Source organism: Giraffa tippelskirchi, chromosome 13 (assembly GCF_054371585.1).
Source record: "Giraffa tippelskirchi isolate mGirTip1 chromosome 13, T2T-mGirTip1v1.2.pri, whole genome shotgun sequence".
NCBI lineage: Eukaryota > Metazoa > Chordata > Mammalia > Artiodactyla > Giraffidae > Giraffa > Giraffa tippelskirchi.
This window is the reverse complement of record NC_137287.1, coordinates 51,177,690-51,201,165: the sequence shown is the minus strand read 5'-3', so window position 1 is coordinate 51,201,165 and position 23,476 is coordinate 51,177,690. Positions and strand designations below refer to the sequence as shown.

Here is a 23,476-nt window from a genome sequence, read left to right as displayed (position 1 = left end):
CCCCTGTGCCACAACTACTGAGCCCGCAAATGCTGCAACTACTGAAGGCCTTGCACCTAAAGCCTGTGCTTTGCAGCAAGAGAAGCCTGCACACCTTAACGAAGATTAGCCCCTGCTCACTGCAACTAGAGAAAGCCCGCACAAAAACAATGAAGACCCAGTGCGGCCAAAACTAAAAAAATAAATAGCATTGCTAGGACCCTGCCATGTGTGTGATGCAAGCTTACTTGAGCTTTGTGACAACTTTGGCATGTGGGCTAAAGGAAGGGGACTGAGCAGGCTGCTTGATGGGAATAAAGAATTATAAAGACTCTTGGAATAAGTAAGTACTTCAGGGTGATCAGAGAAAGACAACTTAGGTTTCTACATTCTGAAAAAAAAAGGGAATAGATCCATTAAATGTACTAACAGGATGAAAGAGTTATTAGAAAGAAAACTTTAAAACTGCTGAGTGGTAATATTTCTAAGCCAGTTAATAAGGTGCTGGAAACCCAAGAGGAAGGCATTTCGTCTTAGCTTTGCCATTAAGCACAAAGTCCAAACTTTCGGCACATGATTTATAACCCTGGGAGCTCTGCAGATTTCATTAAAAAGTGCTAAATAAAGCCTGACACTCTCTCCCAAGGTGTCCCATGGCTTAGAATATGGAGAGATAAGGGGCTTTTTCCAAGGTCAGACTCCAGACAGCAGGGAGCCATGGATATGAGTAAGTTAAAGGAAAAACACAGCACACACACGCCACGATACGGGCAGTTGGTAGGAATAATCTACCTAACTCGCATGCCCTCAGGGAAGGATTGTATTTTCCAAACATTGTTCCATTATCATGTCCCATCCACTCCGCATACCCTTCTTTCAATGGACATAGATTCTCCTCCATCAAGAGGTGGGTCTCTCTTGCTCCTTCACTTTGCATCCAGGTGGTGGAAGGATGCTATGTGACTTCCAAGAATAGGTCATAAAGGGCAACATTGCTTTCACTGGCCCATTTGGGATCCTTGACCTGGGAATCCTGTTACCAGTCACATGCGAAGGCCACAAATCCAGCCTTGACCACCCATCATCAATATCAGCAGCAGTAGCCATGTGAATGAGCAAGGCTTCAGAAAATTCCTGCCCCCAGCCTTTGAGCTGATCTTTCAAATCCTGAAAGATAACGCTGTGAAAGTGCTGCATTCAATATGCCAGCAAATATGGAAAACTCAGCAGTGGCCACAGGACTGGAAAAGGTCAGTTTTCATTCCAATCTCAAAGAAAGGCAATGTCAAAGAATGCTCAAACTACCGCACAATTGCACTCATCTCACACGCTAGTAAAGCAATGCTTAAAATTCTCCAAGCCAGGCTTCAGGAATATGTGAACCATGAACTTCCGGATGTTCAAGCTGGTTTTAGAAAAGGCAGAGGAACCAGAGATCAATTTGCCAATATCCGCTGGATCATCGAAAAAGCAAGAGAGTTCCAGAAAAACATCTATTTCTGCTTTATTGACTATGTCAAAGCCTTTGACTGTATGGATCACAATAAACTGTGGAAAATTCTGAAAGAGATGAGCATACCAGACCACCTGACCTGCCTCTTGAGAAACCTGTATGCAGGTCAGGAAGCAACAGTTAGAACTGGACATGGAACAACAGACTGGTTCCAAATAGGAAAAGGAGTATGTCAAGGCTGTATATTGTCACCCTGCTAATTTAACTTATACGCAGAGTACATCATGAGAAACGCTGGGCTGGAGGAAGCACAAGCTGGAATCAAGATTGCCGGGAGAAATATCAATAACCTCAGATATGCAGATGATACAACCCTTATGGCAGAAAGTGAAAAAGAACTAAAGAGCCTCTTGATGAAAGTGAGAGAGTGAAAAAGTTGGCTTAAAGCTCAACATTCAGAAAACTAGGATCATGGCATCCGGTCCCATCACTTCATGGCAAACAGATGGGGAAACAGTGGCTGACTTTATTTTTCTGGGCTCCAAACTCACTGCTGATGGTGATTGCAGCCATGAAATTAAAAGACGCTTACTCCTTGGAAGGAAAGTTATGACCAACCTAGAGAGCATATTAAAAAGCAGAGACATTACTTTGCCAACGAAGGTCTGTCTAGTCAAGGCTATGGTTTTTCCAGTGGTCATGTTTGGATGTGAGAGTTAGACTGTGAAGAAAGCTGAGCGCCGCAGAATTGATGCTTTTGAACTGTGGTGTTGGAGAAGACTCTTGAGAGTCCCTTGGACTGCAGGGAGATCCAACCAGTCCATCCTAAAGGGGATTAGACCTGGGTGTTCATTGGAAGGACTGATATTGAAGCTCAAACTCCAATACTTTGGTCACCTGATGCAAAGAGTTGACTCATTTGAAAAGACCCTGATGCTAGGAAAGATCGAGGGCAGGAGGAGAAGGGGACGACAGAGGATGAGATGGTTGGATGGCATCACTGACTCGATGGACATGGGTTTGGGTGGACACCGGGAGTTGGTGATGGACAGGGAGGCCTGGCGTGCTGCGGTTCATGGGGTTGCAAAGAGTTGGACACGACTGAGCAACTGAACTGAACTGACTGAGGGGCTCAAACGCAGAGATGCGCTGTCCCCATCGAGCAGTTCCCAAACTGCAGGCTTATGGGCAAACAAAATGTTGTTTTGATCCACGAAGTTTAAGAGTGGGCTGTTGGGACTTCCCTAGTGGTCCAGTAGTTAAGAATCTGCATTGCAATGCAAAGGACACTGGTTCGATCCCTGGTCCGGGAGGGTCCCACATGCCGCGGGCAACTAAGCCTGTGTGTCACCACTACTGCTGAGCCAGCTCTCTAGAGCCAGAGAGGCACAACTACTGAGCCCATGCCCTGCAACTACTGAAGCCCAAATGCCCAGAGCTTGTGTTCCACAACAAGAGAAGCCACTGCAATGAGAAATCCACACACCGCAATGAAGAGTAGCCCCTGCTCGCTGCAACTAGAGGAAGCCCTGACACAGCAACGAAGACCCACCACAGCCAACCAAGAAATAAGTAAATCTTTTTTTTGAATTTTTTATTTAAAGAGAGGGTTGTTACACAGCAATAGCAAGCCCTCCTTCCTCCACTGTGAGTGGTAATGCCTACAGGAGTTGCTCAAATCTCTCTCATGACAGAGAATGTACCCAACGAGACAGGGTCTACCAAATGTCCGAGCTGATCCAAATGGACCCACGAAGGCAAAGTTTCGGGTCTTAACAAAGCCTCAACTTGACACGAAGTAGTTCCTTACTGGAATGATTGGCAGAAATGCCAACCTCAGCCTTTTAATGATCCTGGGTTTAGTTTCCTTGTTGGTGGCTTTATCGAGAAAAAAATTAAAGATAAAATAGTGAAGGGCTATTTGACAAAGACCACCAACTGATTCCCTAGATGTGTGTTCTTTCATCAGTAGCAAGTTCCTAAATTGTAGCAGCATACAGACCACTCAGAATGAAGGTTCCTATTGTAAACCTGTGGTACCTGTGCCCCTCCTCTGTCCTCCATCTAATCTCAGCATAGCTATGGAGACAGGTCCACACGCTGGGCTCCTTAACTGTTTTCTTCTCTATGCCATATTCATTTTCCTTCTCTTCTTTTTTAATTGAAGCAAAAATTTGTACCACTTAAAATCCAGTTTTAATAATCACTTTAAAGTGTACAATCCAAGGGTTTTTTTTTTTAGTATATTCACAATGTTGTACAACCATAATTACTATCTAATTCCAGAAAATATCAACCAAAAAGATACCCTGTACCAATTAAGCAGCAACTCCCTATTCTGCCTTGCCCCTAGTCTTTAGCAAACACTAATCTGCTCTGTGTCTCTATGGATTTGCCTATTCTGGACATTTTCTATAAATTAAATTGTATAATATGTAGCATTTTTTGTCCAGTTTTTTCACTTGGTATTTTCAAGGTTCATCAGTGTTAGAGCATATATAAGTATTTCATTTCTTTTACTGGTTGCATGATATCCCATTGTGCAGATATACCACATTTTGTCTATCTGTGGATTAGTTAATAGACATTTAGGTTGTTTCCACTTTGGGGCTATTATGAATAATGATAGTATTAACATTCATGTGCACATTTTGTGTGGAACATGTTTTCATTTCTCTTAGGTACAAACATAGTGGAATTGCTGGGGTTTATAGTAATACTATAACTTTTTGAGGAACAAAGTATTTTTCACAATAGGTGTATCATTTAACTTTCTCACCAACAGTGTACTAGGATTCCAATTTCTCCTCATCCTTTCCAATACTTACTATTGCTATTATTTTTGTATTTGCATATGAAGTAATATTTCAATTTCCCGCTTTCCTTTTTCCGGGAAAATTATTTAAAATAACCACTTAAGAGTTGAGCCAGAGAAAAGTCTGTTACTTCCATCACAACCAGTTTGTAAGTAACCAGTGCTGGCTACCCGGCTCTCTAATTCTGGCTCAAGTAGGGGACTGCCCTTCCCCTAGCTCATTGTGTCCCTGCCCCCATTTCTGGGATTTGTAAGCAATAAATCTTGTAACTTTATTTACTTTATGTGAGTATATTGAAACTGTGCTTTCAATCAGAATGACCTTGGGGTTTTCACGTCCTCGGAATGGGTACCTGGATGCTGAGGGAGCTACTTGCCAACCCCTTTAGTGCCTCCTTGTTCAGCAGGTCATGATCTGTGTATTTTTATAGAAACAAACAAATAAATAGATGTTATTTACTTTTGGCTATGCTCGTTCTTCCTTTCTGCTTGGGCTTTTCTGTAGTTGCAGGGATTGGGTGCTACTCTGTGGCTGTGGTGCACAGGCTTCTCAGTTGGGGGGCTTCTCTTGTTGTAGAGCACAGGCGCTAGGCCCCAGGGGCTTCAGTAGTTGCGGTTCCCAGGTTCTTGAGCACAGGCTCAATAGTTGTGGCGCCCAGGCTTAGTTGCTCCGTGGCATGTGGGATCTTCCTAGACCAGGGGTTGAACCGTGTACCCTGGATTAGCAGGCAGATTCTTTACCACTGAGCCACCAGTGAAGCCCATGATCTGTGTATTCTTAACACAAATTGGGTTTCCAGCACAATTTCCTCCCACAACTTTTAGTGTGAGCTAGAAATCCAAATTTATTCTTTTGCATGTGGGTATTCAGTTGCCCCGGGAACATTTGTTTAAAATAATATTGTTTCCCCTATTGAATAATCTTGGCACTTTTATTGGAAGTCAATTGACCATAGATGGATGAGTTTTATTTCTGAACTCTCAATTTTACTCCATTGATCTGTGTATCTGTCTTTATGCCAGCAACACAGTTTTGATTAGCATCTTTCCAGTGAATTTTGAAATCAGGAAGTCTGAGTTCTCCAACTTTGTTCTTCTTTTTTCAAGATTATTTTTGCTATTTGGGTTATCTTACAGTTTCATACAAAATTTAGGGTTAGTTTATTTCTGCAAAGAAAAAAGGCAGTCAGAATTTTGAAGGAATTAAACTGAATCTATAGATCAATTTTTGGAGAATCACCATCTTAAGACTATTAAATTTTTTCAGTTCTTGACCATGAGTTTTCCTATTTATGGGGTTTTTCTTTAATTCCTTTAGACAAAATCTCATAATTTCAATAAAGTTCTTGTGATTCTGGGTTAAATTTATTCCTAAGTATCTTTTGTTTTTGATGCTACTATAAATGGAATCATTCTCATAATTTTTGGTTTGCTCATTGCAAGTAAATAAAATTGATTTTATATATTGGTCATATGTCCTGCAACTTGCCAAACTCATTTTTAGTTCAAATAGTTTTTTCGTGAATTTTTAAGAAATGTTTTCTATATATAAGATTATATTTTCTGCAAAAAGAGATAGTTTTACTTTTTTCTAATCTGGATAATACTTTTATTTTTCTTGCCAAATTGCACTGGCTAGAACTTCCAGTTGGAGAAGGCAATGGCACCCCACTCTGGTACTCTTTCCTGGAGAATCCCATGGACTGAGGAGCCTGGTAGGCTGTAGTCCATGGGGTCGCTACGAGTCGGACACGACTGAGCGATTTCACTTTCATGTTCCGCTTTCATGCATTGGAGAAGGAAATGGCAACCCACTCCAGTGTTCTTGCCTGGAGAATCCCAGGGACAGGGGAGCCTGGTGGGCTGCCATCTATGGAGTCGCACAGAGTTGGACACGACTGAAGCAACTTAGCAGCAGCAGAACTTCCAGTACATGTTAAATAGAAGTGGTGAGAGTAGATATATTTGTCTTTTTCCTGATCTTAGGGGGAAAGCATGCAGTTTTATCCACTATAAAGCATGATGTTAGCTGTGAGTTTTTCATTGATGCCCTTTATTAAGTTAATGGCTCCAAGGTATTTTTTGGAGCACAATATTGATTGAGCACCTACTGTGTGTGCCAGGGACTGTTTAGGCCCTAAGAAAATAATGGTGGGGGAATTCCCTGGAAGTCCAGAGGTTAAGATTCCATGCTTCTACTTCCTTGGACCAAGGTTTGATCCCTGGTCAGGGAACTAAGATCCTGCAAGCTGCAGACTGCAGCCAAAGAAGAAAGATAGAAAATAATGGGGGAAGAAAAGAACCCAAGAGAATGGGGTGTGGGGGAAAATGGATGAAGGATTAAGAGGCACAAACCTCCAATTATCAAATAAATAAGCCACGAGAATGTAACATACAGCATAAGGAATCTGGTCACTAATATTGTACTAATTTATATAGGGACAGATGAATATTAGACTTATAGTGGTGATCATTTCACAATGTATACAAATGTTACATCACTATGTAATACTCCTGAAACTAAAACAACTATTTGTTGCTTACTCACTAAGTCGTGTCTGACTCTTTGCAACGCCCTGGACTGTAGCATGCCAGGCTCCTTTGTCTGTGGGATTTTCCAGGCAAGAATCCTGGAGTGGGCTGTCATTTCCTACTTCAGGGGAATCTTCCTGACCCAGGGATCAAATCCAAGTCTCTTACTTCTCCTGCATTAGCAGGTGGGTTCTTTACCATTGAGCCACCTGGGAAGCCCCACTTTGTTATAATTTTCCATGAATTACAGTTATAAACGTTAAAAATCAATGATAGGAAGAGACAACTCAGAATCTGGAAGGACACTCTAGAATCTCCCCTTCCATGTCAGTCTTTCCCAGTTTTATCAAGTAACCTTCAATAAATAGTCGTTCAATGAATGGATAGTGAACTAGAAACAAAAGGAAAACATATTTCAAGGACAGTGTGATCAGCCGTATCAAACACTGCTGTGAGCACGGTGAGATTTGGGACCTGATCACTGAGTTTGGTGACATGAGGTTTTAGTATGATTCTAGGGGGTCAAAGCCCAGTCAGAGTAGGTCCAAGGACAAACAGAAACTGAGCAGGTGGAGGGAAATGGACCACTCTTCGGGAGTAGTCTTACTATAAACAGCAGAGAAATGGGGGCAAATGAGGTCAAGATAAGATGTTTTGAAGGACAAGAGACAATGCAACATGGGTATGCTCATGGGAACTCAGTGAAGAAGGAAGAAAAGAGGGTATAATTGGGAAAGGAAAGTTCAAGAGTATTTATTCATTGCAAGGGGGAAAGGAGACCATTGTGCAAATTGAGAATTGCCTGAGATTGAAGAATGGACAATTATTCATATCCATCTGTTGGATATCAGGATGGTAACTGGAAGTTTCATTTCTTGTCTCTGAAATAAAACAAAAACAAAAGCAAACCCGAAGTCTAAAGACCACTTAACCATAACCTCCAGACACATCTTGAAGAACCATTATAAGAGGTGGCTAAACCAGCTTTATGTGGTAGTGGTCATCCCACCCCTACCAGGTGACTGTGCTGCGTAATATGGTAACTACCAGCCACAGGCAGCTACTTAAATGTAAATTAATTAAAATTAAATATAATAAAATTTTTTCAGCTCCTCAGTTGCATAACTATATTGCTTGTACTCAATAGCCACATGGAGTTAGTGCTATTGCATTGGACAGCACACAAGTAGGATTATTTCCAGCACTGCATAAAGTTCTATTGGATAGCATTGGTCTACAAGAATTGGTGGAGGGAAAGTAGCTAGAGGAGGGGGTTCTCAGCCTACATGGAGAATGCTATTACATTCCTCCACTCTTTTGTCTCATTGATTTTTTTCCCCAGTTATGTTTGCCTGTGCTTCAATCTTTTGCTCTTTTCTGGGCTGATCTGAGCAGGAAAAAGGAACTGGAGAGACATGGCAAGAGGAAGCAGACAGATGTCAAGGAGGAAGCAGTCAGTGATGGACAGGCTCTCTCTTCCAACTGTTATAGGAAAACAGGGACTCCTTCCAGGCCCTCTCCAAAAAAAGTGGGTTCTTGTCTAACACTCAGAAATGAACAGTCTAAAGAGACACATAGGCTAACAAAGCAAGAGATTTTACTGAAAAGGGGTGCATGGGTGGACAACAGCAGGATAAGGGAACCCAGGAGAAGTGCTCTGCCACATGGCTTGCAGTCTTAGGTTTTATGGTAACGGGTTTAGTTTCTGGGTTGTCTCTGGCCAATTACTCTGACTCAGCGCCCTTCCTGGTGGTGCACGCGTCACTCAGCCAAGATGGATTCCAGCGATAAGGGTTCTGGGATATTGGTAGAGGACATATGGACTTAAGTCTCCTCTCTTCTTTTGACTTTTCCCAAACTGTCCCGGCTGGTGGTAGCTTGTTAGTTTTACATTCCTTACCAACACCTCTTGTTTAAGATAACTCATGCAAGTGGTCATTATGGTGCCTGGCCAGGGCAGGTGGTTTCAGTCAGTGGGTTCCCTAACAAAGGACTATAGATAATATTCTGAGCCATATCCTGTGAGCTGTCTTATAGATAATGAAACCCCCACCAAGTGGAAGAAGTTAACTACATGATGACCAGGCTGTAGCCATGACATAAGCTTCCACAATCCCAAGAACTGGCCTCAGGGAAATGGGAACAAACTAACCCTGGAACCAAAGATTAATTGTACATAAAACAATCAAGATGACACTGATCAGACCACCAATGACCAATTTCAAGCTGTCAGAGCTGACTGTGCTACTTCTGAATGTAGCCCTATCCCTTTGTGTATTAAATCTCTTGCCCACTGACTGTCAGTGGTAGGGGGGCGGGGGGCAGGGAGTCAGCCTTTGGACAGGAGTCCCCCCTCCCATCCCCCTTACTCCTACTTCCCAGCATCCAAAATAAAGCAAACTTTTCTTTCCACCAAACCTGCCTCTTCGTTGGCTTTTGAGCGGTGAGCAGCCAGACCCCAACTTTCAGTAACACTACTATCTGCTCTTTGTTGCAAAACTCCTATGTGTCCTAACTGCCCCATTGCATCCTCAGAGCAGTTCTCTTGGGGTTACTTGAGATGCTGCCTTCCAGGCTTGAAGTCCTAAAAATTTCAGGCCAATTAAAACATAACTCTCAACTTTCAGCTTGTGAATATTCTTTAAGTTGACATAAGCAATTCCATTTGGGGGCTGTTGTCTTGTTGTTAACAGTCCTCAAACAAGAAGCCCTATGCTTCACCTGTAAACCTAGGCAGGAAGAAGAAAACCACACATACAAATGGGTCCATTATGCATTAGCCAGAAAGGAATGTCCAGAGATCACCACCTCCACAGACCAGGGGCCATACTCTGCTCTTTCCGAATAATAACTCATTCTCACAAGATCAGCTAGTCACTGAGTCTGTAAAGAAAGCTGAGCGTCGAAGAACTGATGCTTTTGAACTGTGATGTTGGAGAAGACACGTGAGAGTCCTTTGGACTGCAAAGAGATCAAACCTGTCAATCCAAAAGGAAATCAGTCCAGAATATTCATTGGAAGGACTGATGCTGAAGCTCCAATATTTTGGCCACCTGATGTGAAAAGCTGACTCATTAGAAAAGACCCTGATGCTGGGAAAGATTGAAGGCAGGAGAAGGGGACAACAGAGGATGAGATGGTTGGCTGGCATCACCGACTCAATGGACATGAGTTTGAGCAAACCCTGGGAGATGGTGAAGGACAAGGAAGCCAGGCATGCTGTAGTTCATGGGGTTGCAAATAGTCGGGCACAGCTGAGCAACTGAACAACTGTGAGTGACAGGGGTGGATCCAACAGATGGGATACAAAAGACAAAAGGAAAGAACTGCTGGAAAGATGTCCCTAACTAGGGGCAGGTATCTAGTAAATAGTTAAAGGGTTGGCCACAGAAGGCAGCAGGGATGGCTCATTTAAGTTTATCAGGCTGGGTAGGTGGGTATACCTGATGATGGTAGATGAGCCTGAGATTCCCTTCCGGTTGTTTCTACCTTGCCCCTATTAACTAAGCAATACCCCCATTCGAAGAAAACCTTTAAACCACAGGGAAAGTCTCTCTCTCTTTTTTTAAAGTATTTGTTTGTCTTTGTTGTGGCACACAAAATCTTTCATGGCGGCTTGAGGGCTCCAGAGCATGCAGGCTTAGTAGTTGTGGCCCTTGGGCTTAGTTGCCCCCTGAGATGTGGGAAGCTTAGTTCCCTGACCAGGGATCAAACCCATGCACCCTGCATTGGAAGGTGGATTCTTAACCACTGGAGCACCAGGGAAGTTCCAAGCCTCTCTTTCAAGGTCATGGGGTTGTAATGAACTTGTTCAGGAGAAGTGGGTGGGAAGGGTCTGGAAAAGGCTTTCCAGACCTGGGGAAAACCTTTCCCTAGGGTAGAAAAGACAGGATCAATGTTGGCCAGCAGCAGTTGCACACCAGTGGTACTTACCATTCTGTAGGCTGCAGGAGAAACAAGCATTATGGTTTGGTTTTCACTTTGTGTTCCTTGATCAAGTTTCACAATTACTAATCTTTTTCAGACCTTGCTTCCTGCAAATATGAAAATATCTTCTAGTTACTAGTGTTAAATGTGTCAAGCTGACCAGTTAAGGAATGTACTGATATCCTGAGGCTCATTTATAATGAGGAGCCTTTCTATTTTACCATCTTAAAACAGTACAGGAAAATTCACTGGTTCACAAACATCAACTGCAACATCCTAAAGCCTGGAGGCATTTAACTACGAGAACTCAAGTTGTCAGGTTACTGTACCTGGCCATCACCTCCCTTTCAGCACCCAAGTTAGACAGGTCATGGAATGCTATTAGAGTACTTGTCACAAACAGAAACGTGTCAAAAACCTCGACCCCTTGACGCATTAAGTCAAGAGGATTGATGATACATTATACAGTATACTGCTGTACCTTCTCTGACTCTGGATTTGTGCCTAAGTCAATAAACTATATGAACACCAGAAAAAGGGGGAAAAAGCCGGAGACTTCCCTGTAGGCCCAGTGGTTAGGACTCCGAGCTTCCACTGCAGGGGGCGCAAGTGGATCCCTGGTTCGGGAACTAAGATCCCTGCTTGCTGCTCCCAGCAGCCAAAAAAAAAAAAAAAAAAAAAAATCTTAAAAACAACTCTGCTCACAAAATCTGTGGCCCTGTTCTTGTCACTGATGACGACCACATAATCCAAATTTCGGCGAAGTTATCCAACAGAGACAATTTAGACAGAAGACTTCAGAACTCAGTTCTAAGATCCTTATTCTAGTAGCTGCAAAGAGCAACCAATTGTTACTGTCCTTCTGGAGGTTTAACAGACTCTTTAGGTCCCTCAGCCTCTGGCTATACCAGAAAATCATCCAGGTGGAAGGCAGCCAGCGACTGGAAGATGCAAGGCTTCAGGAAAAGCCACCAAAGTGGACAAAACGTCGGGCAGACACTACAGAGCCTTCGGTGTTCAGGAAAGCCGTCAAATGAGGCTTCCAAGATCAGGTGACACCTTTCCAACTCATCCCCCAACTCTGATCCGGGTCCTGCCATCCGGCAAGGGAGTCACCCTACGACCGGGCCGGATGTACCAAGCTCGGAAAGTAAGCGCGCACCACAAGGGGTTAAACCTCCCCCAGACAGTCACGAGGTTCTCCTTACCCAAGGAAGGCAAAATGAGAAAAGAGTTAAAAAGAGTTCAGTCACTCATTCAGGTCAGACTATGCGGCCCCATGGACTGCAGCACGCCAGGCCTCCCTGTCCATCACCAACTCCCGGAGTTTACTCAAACTCATGTCCATTGAGTCGGTGATGCCATCCAGCCATCTCATCCTCTGTCGTCCCCTTCTCCTCCTGCCCCCAATCCTTCCCAGCATCAGGGTCTTTTCCATTGAGTCAGCTCTTCACATCAGGTGGCCAAAGTATTGGAGTTTCAGCTTCAACATCAGTCCTTCCAATAAACACCCAGGACTGATCTCCTTTAGGATGGCCTGGTTGGATCTCCTTGCAGTCCAAGGGACTCTTGAGAGTCTTCTCCAACATCACAGTTCAAAAGCATCAATTCTTCGGCGCTCAGCTTTCTTCACAGTCCAACTCTCACATCCATACATGACCACTGGAAAAACCATAGCCTTGACTAGATGGATCTTTGTTGGGAAAGCAATGTCGCTGCTTTTTAATATGCTGTCTAGTTTGGTCATAACTTTTCTTCCAAGGAGCAAGCGTCTTTTAATTTCATGGCTGCAGTCACCATCTGCAGTGATTTTGGAACCCAAGAAAATAACGTCTGTCACTGTTTCCATTGTTTCCCCATCTATTTGTCATGCGGTAATGCGATCGGATGCCACGATCTTAGTTTTCCGAATGTTGTTGTAAGCCAACTTTTTCACTCTCCTCTTTAACCTTCATCAAGAGGCTCTTCAGTTCCTCTTTGCTTTCTGCCATACAGGTGGTGTCATCTGCATGTCTGAGGTTACCGATAGTTCTCCGAGTTAAGCAGAGACAGGCACAAACGGGGAAGCCGCGCTCCTGACCTCCCGCACACGCCCCACTCAGAAGAGCCGTACCACGGTAAGGAGTCCTCCGCGCACCTCAGAGCGCGCGATGCCTGGGTCTCGCGGGACCTCAGCGTTCCGGAGGGCTCAGGTCTGGAGACCTATCGCGGGAGTTCAGCGCCGGTGCGGAAGGGTCTGGCTGCCTCGCGGCTCCGCCCTCGCCTTCCTCGTCCGCGGGCCAGGTTCGCGCAGGCGCGCGCGGTGGCGGCGGTGGCTCGTTTGCGCGTCGCGCTGGCGGTGACGGCGGCGGCATGGGGCTGAGCCGAGTGCGGGCGGTCTTCTTCGACCTGGACAACACGCTCATCGACACGGCCGGCGCGAGTCGGAAGGGCATGTTGGAGGTAACGTCCCGGCTCCCGCTTCCTTCCGGCGAGCTCCGTGCCCCGCGCGCTCGCCCCTCGGGTCCCTAGCACTGCCCCGTCGGCCCCCTGCACGTCGAGGTCCCTCACGCTGGAGGCGCCGTGTGCCGGCCGCCCCGCGCGGAGGGCGAGGGGCGTCTGCGAGCGGACGGCGCTCGCGGCGCGCGGGCTCCCGGAAGGGTGTCGCTGAACTGCCACGAGGGCAGGGTTGCCGCCGCGCCAAGCGGCTGCCGCGCGCGGGGCGCCTGGTTTCCTGCCGGGGCGGGTTTGGAGCTGCAGGGACGCGCGCGCACCCAGCTCTCCCGGCCTGGCCGCGGGAGTGTGGGCCCCCGGCGCGGTGTGCGTTGGACCTTGGAGCCTGAGCGCTTCACTCAGGTATACCCGCGGTGAGTGTGACCCTCAGCAGCTTTACTTTCACGAGGTCTTGCTCAAGAGCGGCACCCTCCGCTTCTCGTACCTACTGATGCTCTTTCAGCCCTTTCCGTTCCCTTCAAGACCCGAAGCCACCCTTGCTTGCGTTTTTCTGTATTCAGCTTTAAGGGGAAAAACGGAGGATTACCATATCTGAAAAGCCCACTTTCGGAACCTGATCTTCCGACCCTTCGTGTCCCGCCCACTTCATGCTTTGTTAGTTAAGTTGTGTCTCCCTGGATCTTCAACCTCTTCTTCCTCTTTCTTGGTGCGTTCCACTCCTGGTGCGTTTTCGGATCTGTCCAATACTCTTGCTTGTTTGTTTGTTTATTATTATTATTTTTAATAAAGATGTCTTTATTTAACATTCTCTTATTCTCCATAAGAGTATCTGCTGCTGCCAAGTCACTTCAGTCGTGTCCGACTCTGTGCGACCCCATAGACGGCAGCCCACCAGGCTCCGCCATCCCTGGGATTCTCCGTAAGAGTATAATCAATCTTTAATCATATATAGTCAGCTTGCAGATTTCTTGGTTGTGAATCTTAGCTCCACAGTTTACTCTGAGATCCAGGGCAGATAATTCAACGTAAAGCCTGAATTTCTCATCTGTGTTACAGTACAACACTAGGGCCAACTTCAAAAGACTACTTTTGGGAATTAATTGAGTTAATGTGTATAACAGTTTGGAGAAGGCAATGGCACCCCACTCCAGTACTCTTGCCTGGAAAATCCCTGGACGGAGGAGCCTGGTAGGCTACAGTCCATGGGGTGGCTAAGACACGACTGACCGACTTCACTTTCACTTTTCCCTTTCATGCACTGGAGAAGGAAATGGCAACCCACTCCAGTATTCTCGCCTGGAGAATCCTAGGGACGGCGGAGTCTGGTGGACTGCCGTCTATAGGGTCGCACAGAGTCGGACACAACTGAAGTGACTTAGCAGCAGTAGCAGCAGTATAACAGTTTAGCAGAGTGATTCTCCAAAATATGCATTGGAAAAATGTTAACAATTTTTTATACAATTTTTGCAAAAAAGAAAGCAGATATGTCCATTTTTTAAGTAAAAAAAAGCAATCATTAGGCACCTCCTAAATTGGTAGACTCCTGGACATTTTAAGTCTTTTTTAATGACTTTACTGAGGCATTACACAGTATTGACTGACTTTTCCATCTTCACGCCTTTGATCTTGACCTCAGTGGCCCCATCCCCTGATATATTGCCTCCAATATCTCCCTGCAGACTGTACATATTTACCTGTGTGTTCTTGGCAGGCCAAGTCCAATGTGTTGTAATTAAAGCCTTGTTTTAGTACAATTCTTGCTGTAGGCCAAGGCAGTTGAGGGAATTCCCTGGCAACCCAGTGGTTAGGACTCTGTGCTTTCAGCCAAGGGCGGGGGCTCAATCCCTGGGCGGGGAACTAGGATCCCACAAGCCATGTGGTTTGTCCAAAATGTAAATATAAATAAATACATAAAATGAGACAGTTGAGTTTGAATCACAGTTTTCCTCCATACCTAGCACCCGAACAAGTTATTTAATCCCTCTAACCCTCAGATCTTTCAATAGTGATATTTTGAGTAGTGGTATTAGTTCTCAGAAACCCTATCTGCTAGGTTCAATGTAATGTATGAGAAGTACATAGAGTCCAGTGTTCCAGAATTGTACCACTGTCCACTCTGTCTCTAAGTCTGTGCCCTCCTGCATATCCCCGATGCCCTTGTCTTAGTGAAAGCTAAACTTGTTGCTCATCTAGACTGTTGCTGTGGACTTGATTCCAGGCTTACTGTGTCCGCTTCATCCTCCACATTCCTACCACAGCAAAATTTTTAAAACAAGTCAGATTGTATTTCTCCTTGGTCTTTACACCCTCCCTTATATCAGCTCTGTATTTTGTTCATGTGTCTTTTAATGTTCTTGTCAAAGGATACTACAATTAGTTTTGGCAACTCAGATGCCCACAACTAAATAGTGAGTTTCCTCTTTTGGGGGTGGGGGTGGGGTGCTCACTGTGAGGCATGTAAGATCTTAGTTCCCTGACCAGGAATTGGACACTTGCGCCTTGCATTGGAAACTCACTTTCTTAACCACTGGACTGCCAGGGAAGTCCCAGTAGTGAGCTTCTAAAGAGGAGACAAACTGTCATATTCATCTTGTTTGACACATGGTAAATGTTGAGTGAATGTTGAATGGAAGGATAAAAGTTCAGTTTTCCAGACTTGTTTCTCTTTCTGTTTCCTTTGTAAACATCCTATGAAATGCTATTAACTATACAAGGATTAACTATACAAGGATCTAGGATCGCTTTATCCCATAAGAATACAACAGCCACAGATGCTGGCCTAGTTAAAAGTAACATACCAGCTTTCTGAGTCACTCTGAATGACTTATGAAAGGAGGAAGGGGAAAAAGTCCAGCCATTGCCTTGGGCTTGAGGAGAAGGAGTCATGTACTCTGTGTTTGTGTGTTAGTCACTCAGTCCTGTCTGACTGTCTGCGACCCCACCAGGCTTCTCTGTCCATGGAATTCTCCAGGCAAGAATACCAAAGTGGGTTGCCATTCCCTTCTCCAGGGGATCTTCCTGACCCAGGAATGGAACCTTGGTCTCCTGCATTACAGGTGAATTCTTTACTGTCTGAGCCAGCAGCGAAGCCCGTACTGACTAAATATCAGCTCTAATATTTTTTCTTTTTCCAACCTCTTTTTAAAATTTTTATACAGGTTTTAAAGGTTACTTTCCATTTACAGTTATTACAAAATATTGGCTATCAGCTTTATTACAGTTTTTTTTTTAGTCATCTGGGAAAGCTACTTTTTTCCACCCACTTCAGGCCATCTTTCAGTGTCACCACTCAAGCAGAAATCCTGTGGACAGAGGAACCTGGAGAGCTTTATAGTCCATGGGGTCGCAAAAGAGTCAGACACAACTTATCGACTAAACAACAACTCAAGCGGAAGCCTCCAGAAAATTGGGGTTTCTCAGAGAACAAAGCAAAAAATATTCCTGCATTTTCGAGTTTACTTTCCAATGGGGATGACAGTGAACATAATAAAAGTGCTTTTACTTACAAATGTGTTAGAAAAAGTGGAGGGGAGAAAGAATTGCAGTTTCAAAATAGGTTGGTGAGGTTAGGCCACATGGAGTAGATGATATTTGAACAAAGTCTTGAACTAAAAATAACAGGAAAACGGGTTGACTTGGTTAGTCTGTATGCAGCCACCATGTTTTGTGAGCATGTATTTTAAAATTAGTTTTGTTTTGAATTTAGCCACTTCATAGCTTAATCATATGTGTTATATGGCTCCCACACTAGCCCTCAAAAAGTCTTTTTAAATCATAGCGAAACATTAGTACTCTCTGGAGTGAGAAATGGCAACCTACTCCAGTATTCTTACCTAGAGAATCCCACGGACAGAGGAGCCTGACAGGCTACAGTCTGTGGGGTTGCAAAGAGTCAGACACAACTGAAGCAACTTAGCACACACAGTAGGACTGATGGTGTTAACTTGAACTCTGGGTCTGGAAAGCAGGAGGTGGTGCAGCGTTTCCTTTCTATGTGTTGGGATATAACCTTAAATAGAGTTAAGGAGATGAATGTCTCCTTCCTCTATCTTGAAGGAGATGGAGTTTGAATTTATATTGATCTCCCATCTCTCCCTTCATCAGGCCTGTAGGTGTCTAGTGGGCTCATTCTCCTCAAAACCCTTTTCAGGCCTGCACAAGATGCCCTTACACAAGATTTCGGGCCCTTACACAAGATGTCATCACACCTCTAAAGTAGAGATCTTTTTTCTCCATCTCTGTCTAGTTCTATTAAAACTTCCATTTTCTCAGTGCAGATGTTTGGTGAGTTTACACCAATAATGTGGACTGATTCATTTTAGATATTATTTCTGTTTGAACTAATAATAATATGTAAAATGACTGATAAACTTTTTTCCCCAAAGATGCTAATACTGTTTAAATACTCCTGGTTATTCCAAATGAATATGTAATTAGTCATTGTGGCAAAGGTAAATCAGGGAATGTAATGAGAAGCAGTTGTGAAACTTGGGATCCATATGCCATGCCTCTGCGAGGATCTCCCTTTAAGGTGAACTGATTGGCTTTTTCACATCCTAGGATTGTATTTAATGAATTGCCAGTTATGGTTTACAGGAAACTGGGTCTTTACTGGGAGCTCTAACCCAGTGAACAATGAGCGGTTCCTGTTGAATCAGGAGTACTGTGGAGTCCTCGAGGCCTGCGTCCTTTTATTGTGTAGCAGTAGCATTGCTAAAACTGTACAGTGACCTTCACAGCACTGGAGTAAGTCACTTGACATTGCTAGAAAAGATGGTGATCGAAAAGGCCTGATTGGCTCATTGAAATTTAACTTTATAAAGCAAAACATTTCAGTGTTTTGCCTTTACCTAAAATTCTTAGGGTGGGTATATTTTCATTGGACTAGTAAGGCTTTTCTTAACTATTACAGGAAGAAGGTGTCTATTCAGCTCTTTCCCCTTTTCAGCAGGTGAACTGAGTGTCTGGCATGAATAGCAGATCATTTATTGCCTGTAGAGTTTAGGGAACACTTATTTGACTGCTTTACTTCAATAACAGAAAAATTTTAGCCCCAACCGTGTGTATTGCACTCATCCTCAAAGATCCAAAAGTGCCGCGGCTGATCGACTTTTCCCGGATGTCCCCGGTACAGAGACTTCAAGTAATTGAATTATTTACACTCCCAAGTGCAAGTAATTCACTTGGGAAGTGACCTCAGGAAGCACTGCAGGGGATGGTAGAGTCAGATGGGAAAGGGAAAGAATCTAATACAAACCATGCTGAGGAGCAGGTAACAGTGCACATGGCTTGGGACTCTAGGAGACACATGCAGACATATTTCACTCTCCCTCCAAAGGGGCAAGAAAGCTATGATATTTACCCACCAATTTCTGCTTTTTACGGGTTGAGACCTACTCCTCGGGCTATCCTCTGGCTCCAGCCTATATGCCTGGGTGCCCTTGTGGAGAGATACAGCTCTTAGGTGAGAAGCCCAGGTCCTTGCGGAGGAGGCCGCTGGCACCTATGGGAGTGAGATGTGCCTGGGGGATTTGGTAGCACTGCTCCAGCCTCACCCAGCACCCTCCCCCACACGGTTTCCACTGTGGCTGAACTCCGCTTCCAGCTTTCCCAGTTCACAGAATCCCAAGTACCGTGTCTTTGTGCTGTTCCTTCTTTCTAGAATGATCTCCTCCTCCCATCTCCACCTTTAGGCTTGGAAATGCCTTGCTTTAAATGTTCCTTTCTCTGCCTTCTTTACCCAACAACCCTGGGGTTGCTTCTTACTATTTATTTCCAGTTTTTCATGTGACTCTCAGGGCACTCAACCCAGCATTTGTGATGATTATTGTTCTCATCAGATAATGTCATGAGAACAAGGGGACCAGTCTCCAGTGCTGAATACATAGTATGAAGGTACACATGTGGCCTGTGGAGGTAGGCAAGTATGGGCTTCAATCTCAGCTGGCGCAAGTTCGTTATCGGTTCTAAACTTCCTTTCCCTCATCTCAAGAAGGGAGCTCCCTTGGGGAGTTGTAAAAGAGACTGGAAATAACATATGTGAGCTTTGAGCATAATGCTTGCCACATCGGAGTCTTAGAAAATGTTAGCAAACAGGCCACATGGTAAGAACCTCATATAATGAAAAGCCAAGGTAAAGAGCTGTGGGATCCTAAGAGGGATTATGATAAGGGATTCAGAACTACTTGAAAGTTTTTTATCTGGAAAAGTAAGTTAGGAAGAACCACTGTCATTAGACTGCTGAAATCACAGAACATGCTTGATTCCATAGGAACTACACACGCATGTTTTTAAAAGTACAGAATTGGGTCCCCTTTTATATGGTGGTTAACCTAGGCCTTCAAAAGATAAAATGGATATAGATGAGGAGAGGTTAGGTGAACTAGCCTTCTATCTGGGAAGAGTCTAAATATTGGTTGTTAGAAATTTTATATATTTTACTAAATATAAGCACAGTTTTATTTTCATGTCTTCATGAGCAGAATAAAAGGTGACTTAAACTGACAAATGAGGGATTTTTATATATGTAAAGAATTTTTCTGTATGTAAAGAATCTCCTTAGAAGAAATCGGGGGGTGGGGTGTGTGTGTGTGTGAATGAGTTGTCTGGAAATGTTGAGAAATCTTCACTCTGGTGGTTTTTTTTGTTTGTTTTTGAACTTTTAATTATTTGTTTTTGACTGTGTTGGGTCTTCGTGGCTGCGAGCGGGCTTTCACCAGTTGCAGTGAGTGGGTGCTACTCTCTAGGTGTGGCGCATGGGCTTCTCATTGCGGAGCACAGGCTCTAGAGCGCATGGGCTTCAGGAGCTGTGGTGTACGTGGGCCTTGTTGCCCCACAGCATGTGGGATCTTAGTTCCTGGACCAGGGATTGAACCCATGTCCCCTGCGTTGACAGGCAGATTCTTAACCACTGGACCACCAGGGAAGTCCCATGGTGCTCTTACATTAAGACCAATTCCCACCAGAAATGATGTGGCAATAGAGCATCCCTAAGTCAGGAGTAGAGTTAGAATCTGTCTTTGTTTTTGGTTTATAGGCTCACAGCTTCTGAGGACATGGGTATTGAAGACATGAAGTGTGTTGACGGAGTTATTTTCCTTTATTTAGGTGATAAAGCTCTTACAATCAAAATACCATTACGAAGAAGAGGCTGAAATCATCTGCAACAAAGTTCAAGTTAAACTCAGCAAGGAATGCTTTCATCCTTCAACTACGTGCATTAGTGACCTCAGGACTTCACACTGGGAAGAAGCAATACAGGAAACCAAAGGCGGTGCAGCCAATAGGAAATTAGCTGAAGAATGTTATTTCCTGTGGAAATCTACACGTTTACAGCACATGACGCTAGCTGAAGAGGTCAAAGCCATGCTCACTGAACTTCGAAAGGAGGTCCGCCTTCTCTTACTGACAAATGGAGAACGACAGACCCAGAGGGAGAAGATTGAGGCTTGTGCCTGTCAGTCCTATTTTGACGCTATTGTTGTGGGTGGAGAGCAGGAGGAGGAGAAACCAGCTCCTTCCATATTTTATTACTCCTGTGACCTCCTCGGGGTACAGCCTGGGGACTGTGTGATGGTTGGTGACACGCTGGAAACCGACATACAAGGAGGCCTCAATGCAGGGCTGAAGGCTACAGTCTGGATAAATAAAAATGGGACGGTGCCCCTGAAGTCATCCCCCACGCCACATTATATCGTTTCTTCTGTGCTAGAGCTACCTGCCCTCTTACACAGCATAGACTGCAAAGTCAGTGTGTCCGCTTAAAGCACAGAAGACAGTATGCTTATGAATTTTAGGGTCAAATTATAGGGTTCCAACTAAGAAAAGATAAGTCATTCTCGATACTGTGACCCAATTCTAAGGATAATTACAGTTGTCGTGTAATGGCCAACCAACCATTGACTGGTATTTATATCTGAAAATCCAGAGTACAGTAATACAAGTTACTTTTAGTAGTGTCATCCAGGAAACTTTGAAGAAGTATATTTGTTAATCTGTGGCTTGAGATTTGAAAAAAAAAAAAATTATTTTATTAATCTGTTAGCATCTTGGATCTCTGAAGATACCAAGGAGAATGACTTGTTCATGGAAGCACAAATACAGATTTTATGTTTTTGGCTTAAAAATAGATATTTAAAAAAAAATCGCTATTCTGAAACATATATAATAGAGGTTTATTAGAGCAGTTGGATCTGGTTGATATGAAGTAAGTACCAAGTCACATGCCAATCAAAGCATTTCATAGTGAAATTATTTTCATATTTTTCTGTTTTAAAAACATGCACCATATTTTTGCCTACTTTGAATGTATACTTCTCTTATGAATCTAATTTTTCTGCCTTTTTTGTGGGGGGAGGGGATAGTTTTCCTATGGTGTGTAGGTGACCAATAAATTCTTCCGGTGAAAAAGCTGTTAAACTCAGCATACAGTGCTCCTTTTCCATTACATTTTCCCATCTTTCCAGAGTGAATGTATAGGTTCCTGTTAGTCTTTGCCTCTTGGGGAAATAACCTGTACTGTCTTTTCCCAGGAATGCAGTGGGGTTGAGGGGCCAGTCAGTGGCCCACAGGCTGTTCTCATTCTGTGAGCTTATCGGAGGGGGTCACCTTGGTGCGTCCTAATTGTGCTGTGTCTCATCTGTTGTCTCCTGACAGGATAGTTTCACCATATGATGAAAACTGACAGAAGATTAGATTGTACTCTTAACCATTTCCAGGGTGCCATTTTAATACTTTACTGATTCTTTTTGGTGTTATCATCTGCCTTAAATCTCCTGTTTTTCAAATTTTGGAAACTGTCATTGTTTCACAAATTTCTATATCCATTTCAGGGTTTGCTTTGAGCTTACTGATTAAAAGTCCAAAGTGAGGCATCCTACAACTTGAAAAACTTCTCAAGACCAGGATGCTAGAAAGTCTCGTGATTTCACCAGCCATACCTGGAATAAAAAGGTTAATTAAGGAAAAAAGAAATACTGATCTGGGTTGTTTTTTGGTGGGGTACTTTTTTTTTTTTTTAACTTTTGTATAGGAAACTACTAATGTAAACTGTTCAGTTGTTTGGATATATATAGCGATGGCTCCTTCAGGTGTTCCGCCAAGGCAGGGTTCGCTGCCATTGTACAGGTGCCTTTTGTGCATCCCACTCGTAATTTTTTAAAATGTGATTGTGCCCTTGACTGTGAAGAGCGTCGTCGCTTGAAACTGAACACCTGTGAACAGGGAATGTTTGCGTGTAACTCTTCAGGTATGGTGCCCATGTGACCTCAGTTGCAGTGTTCAGTTCAGTTCAGTCGCTCAGTCGTGTCCGACTCTCTGCGACCCCATGAACCACAGCATGCCAGGCCTCCCTGTCCATCACCAACTCCCGGAGTCCACCCAAACCCATGTCCATCAAGTCGATGATGCCATCCAGCCATCTCATCCTCTGTCGTCCCCTTCTCCTCCTGCCCTCAATCTTTCCCAGCATCTGGGTCTTTTCCAATGAGTCAGCTCTTCACATCAGGTGGTCAAAGTATTGGAGTTTCAGCTTCAACATCAGTCCTTCGAATGAACACCTGGGACTGATCTCCTTTAGAATGGACTGGTTGGATCTCCTTGCAGTCCAAGGGACTCTCGAGTCTTCTCCAACACCACAGTTGAAAAGCATCAATTCTTCAGCACTCAGCTTTCTTTATAGTCCAACTCTCACATCCATACACGACCACTGGGAAAACCATAGCCTTGACTAGACGCACCTTTGTTGGCAGAGTAATGTCTCTGCTTTTTAATATGGTGTCTAGGTTGGTCATAACTTTACATCCAAGGAGTAAGCGTCTTTTAATTTCATGGCTGCAATCACCATCTGCAGTTGCAGTGTAGATGTTTTAAATTGTTAAGTTGAAGGATGTTGATAGGAAAATGGTTGTGTGATTTCTGGGGGGGGGGGCGGTGAGTGGTGCTGAGGCTTTGTCCTTCAGCCCACCCATGAGACAGTCCAGGCACTTGAGTTCATTATGCTCCCTGAGAAGGCTCATTGCTCCCAGTTCCTGGTAGCAGATCTCAAGAGGTGGGCACCTCGGTTGCTAAGTGAGCAGTTCTTCAGCAAAAGTGATCTGGTGGGGAATGACATAATTGTGTTTCTTGTAATGTATTATTACATTCCATTTGCACCCATCCTTAGGGAAGAGCTTTGGCTTTCTGCGTTCTGAATGGAGTGTTAACAGAAGATATTAATAAATCTTGGAATAGACCTATTTTATTAATAATGTTTTTTTGTTTGTTTTAAAATAATTCTTTATTGTTTTTCATAGTTTCCCACATCCCTAGAAAGCCGCAAATTCTCAGTTGTCCAGAGG

At 44.0% G+C, this 23,476-nt stretch overlaps 1 protein-coding gene and 1 long non-coding RNA gene across 2 annotated transcripts in view; one reads left to right on the top strand and one right to left on the bottom strand.

The window, feature by feature from the left end:
- LOC145532116 (uncharacterized) overlaps window positions 1–12,869 on the bottom strand; it is a 52,966-nt gene extending 40,097 nt beyond the window's left edge. The window contains exon 1 of the long non-coding RNA XR_014073002.1: window positions 11,412–12,869. This is a non-coding gene — a long non-coding RNA (uncharacterized LOC145532116). The remainder of the gene's footprint in view (window positions 1–11,411) is intronic.
- Window positions 12,870–12,997: 128 nt separating this feature from the next.
- NANP (N-acetylneuraminic acid phosphatase) lies at window positions 12,998–22,112 on the top strand. Its single transcript, XM_081556453.1, has 2 exons — window positions 12,998–13,148; window positions 20,247–22,112. The coding sequence occupies exons 1-2, from the start codon at window positions 13,059–13,061 to the stop codon at window positions 20,901–20,903; spliced, it is 747 nt and encodes a 248-aa protein (XP_081412579.1). The 5' UTR covers window positions 12,998–13,058; the 3' UTR covers window positions 20,904–22,112.
- Window positions 22,113–23,476: the final 1,364 nt, after the last annotated feature.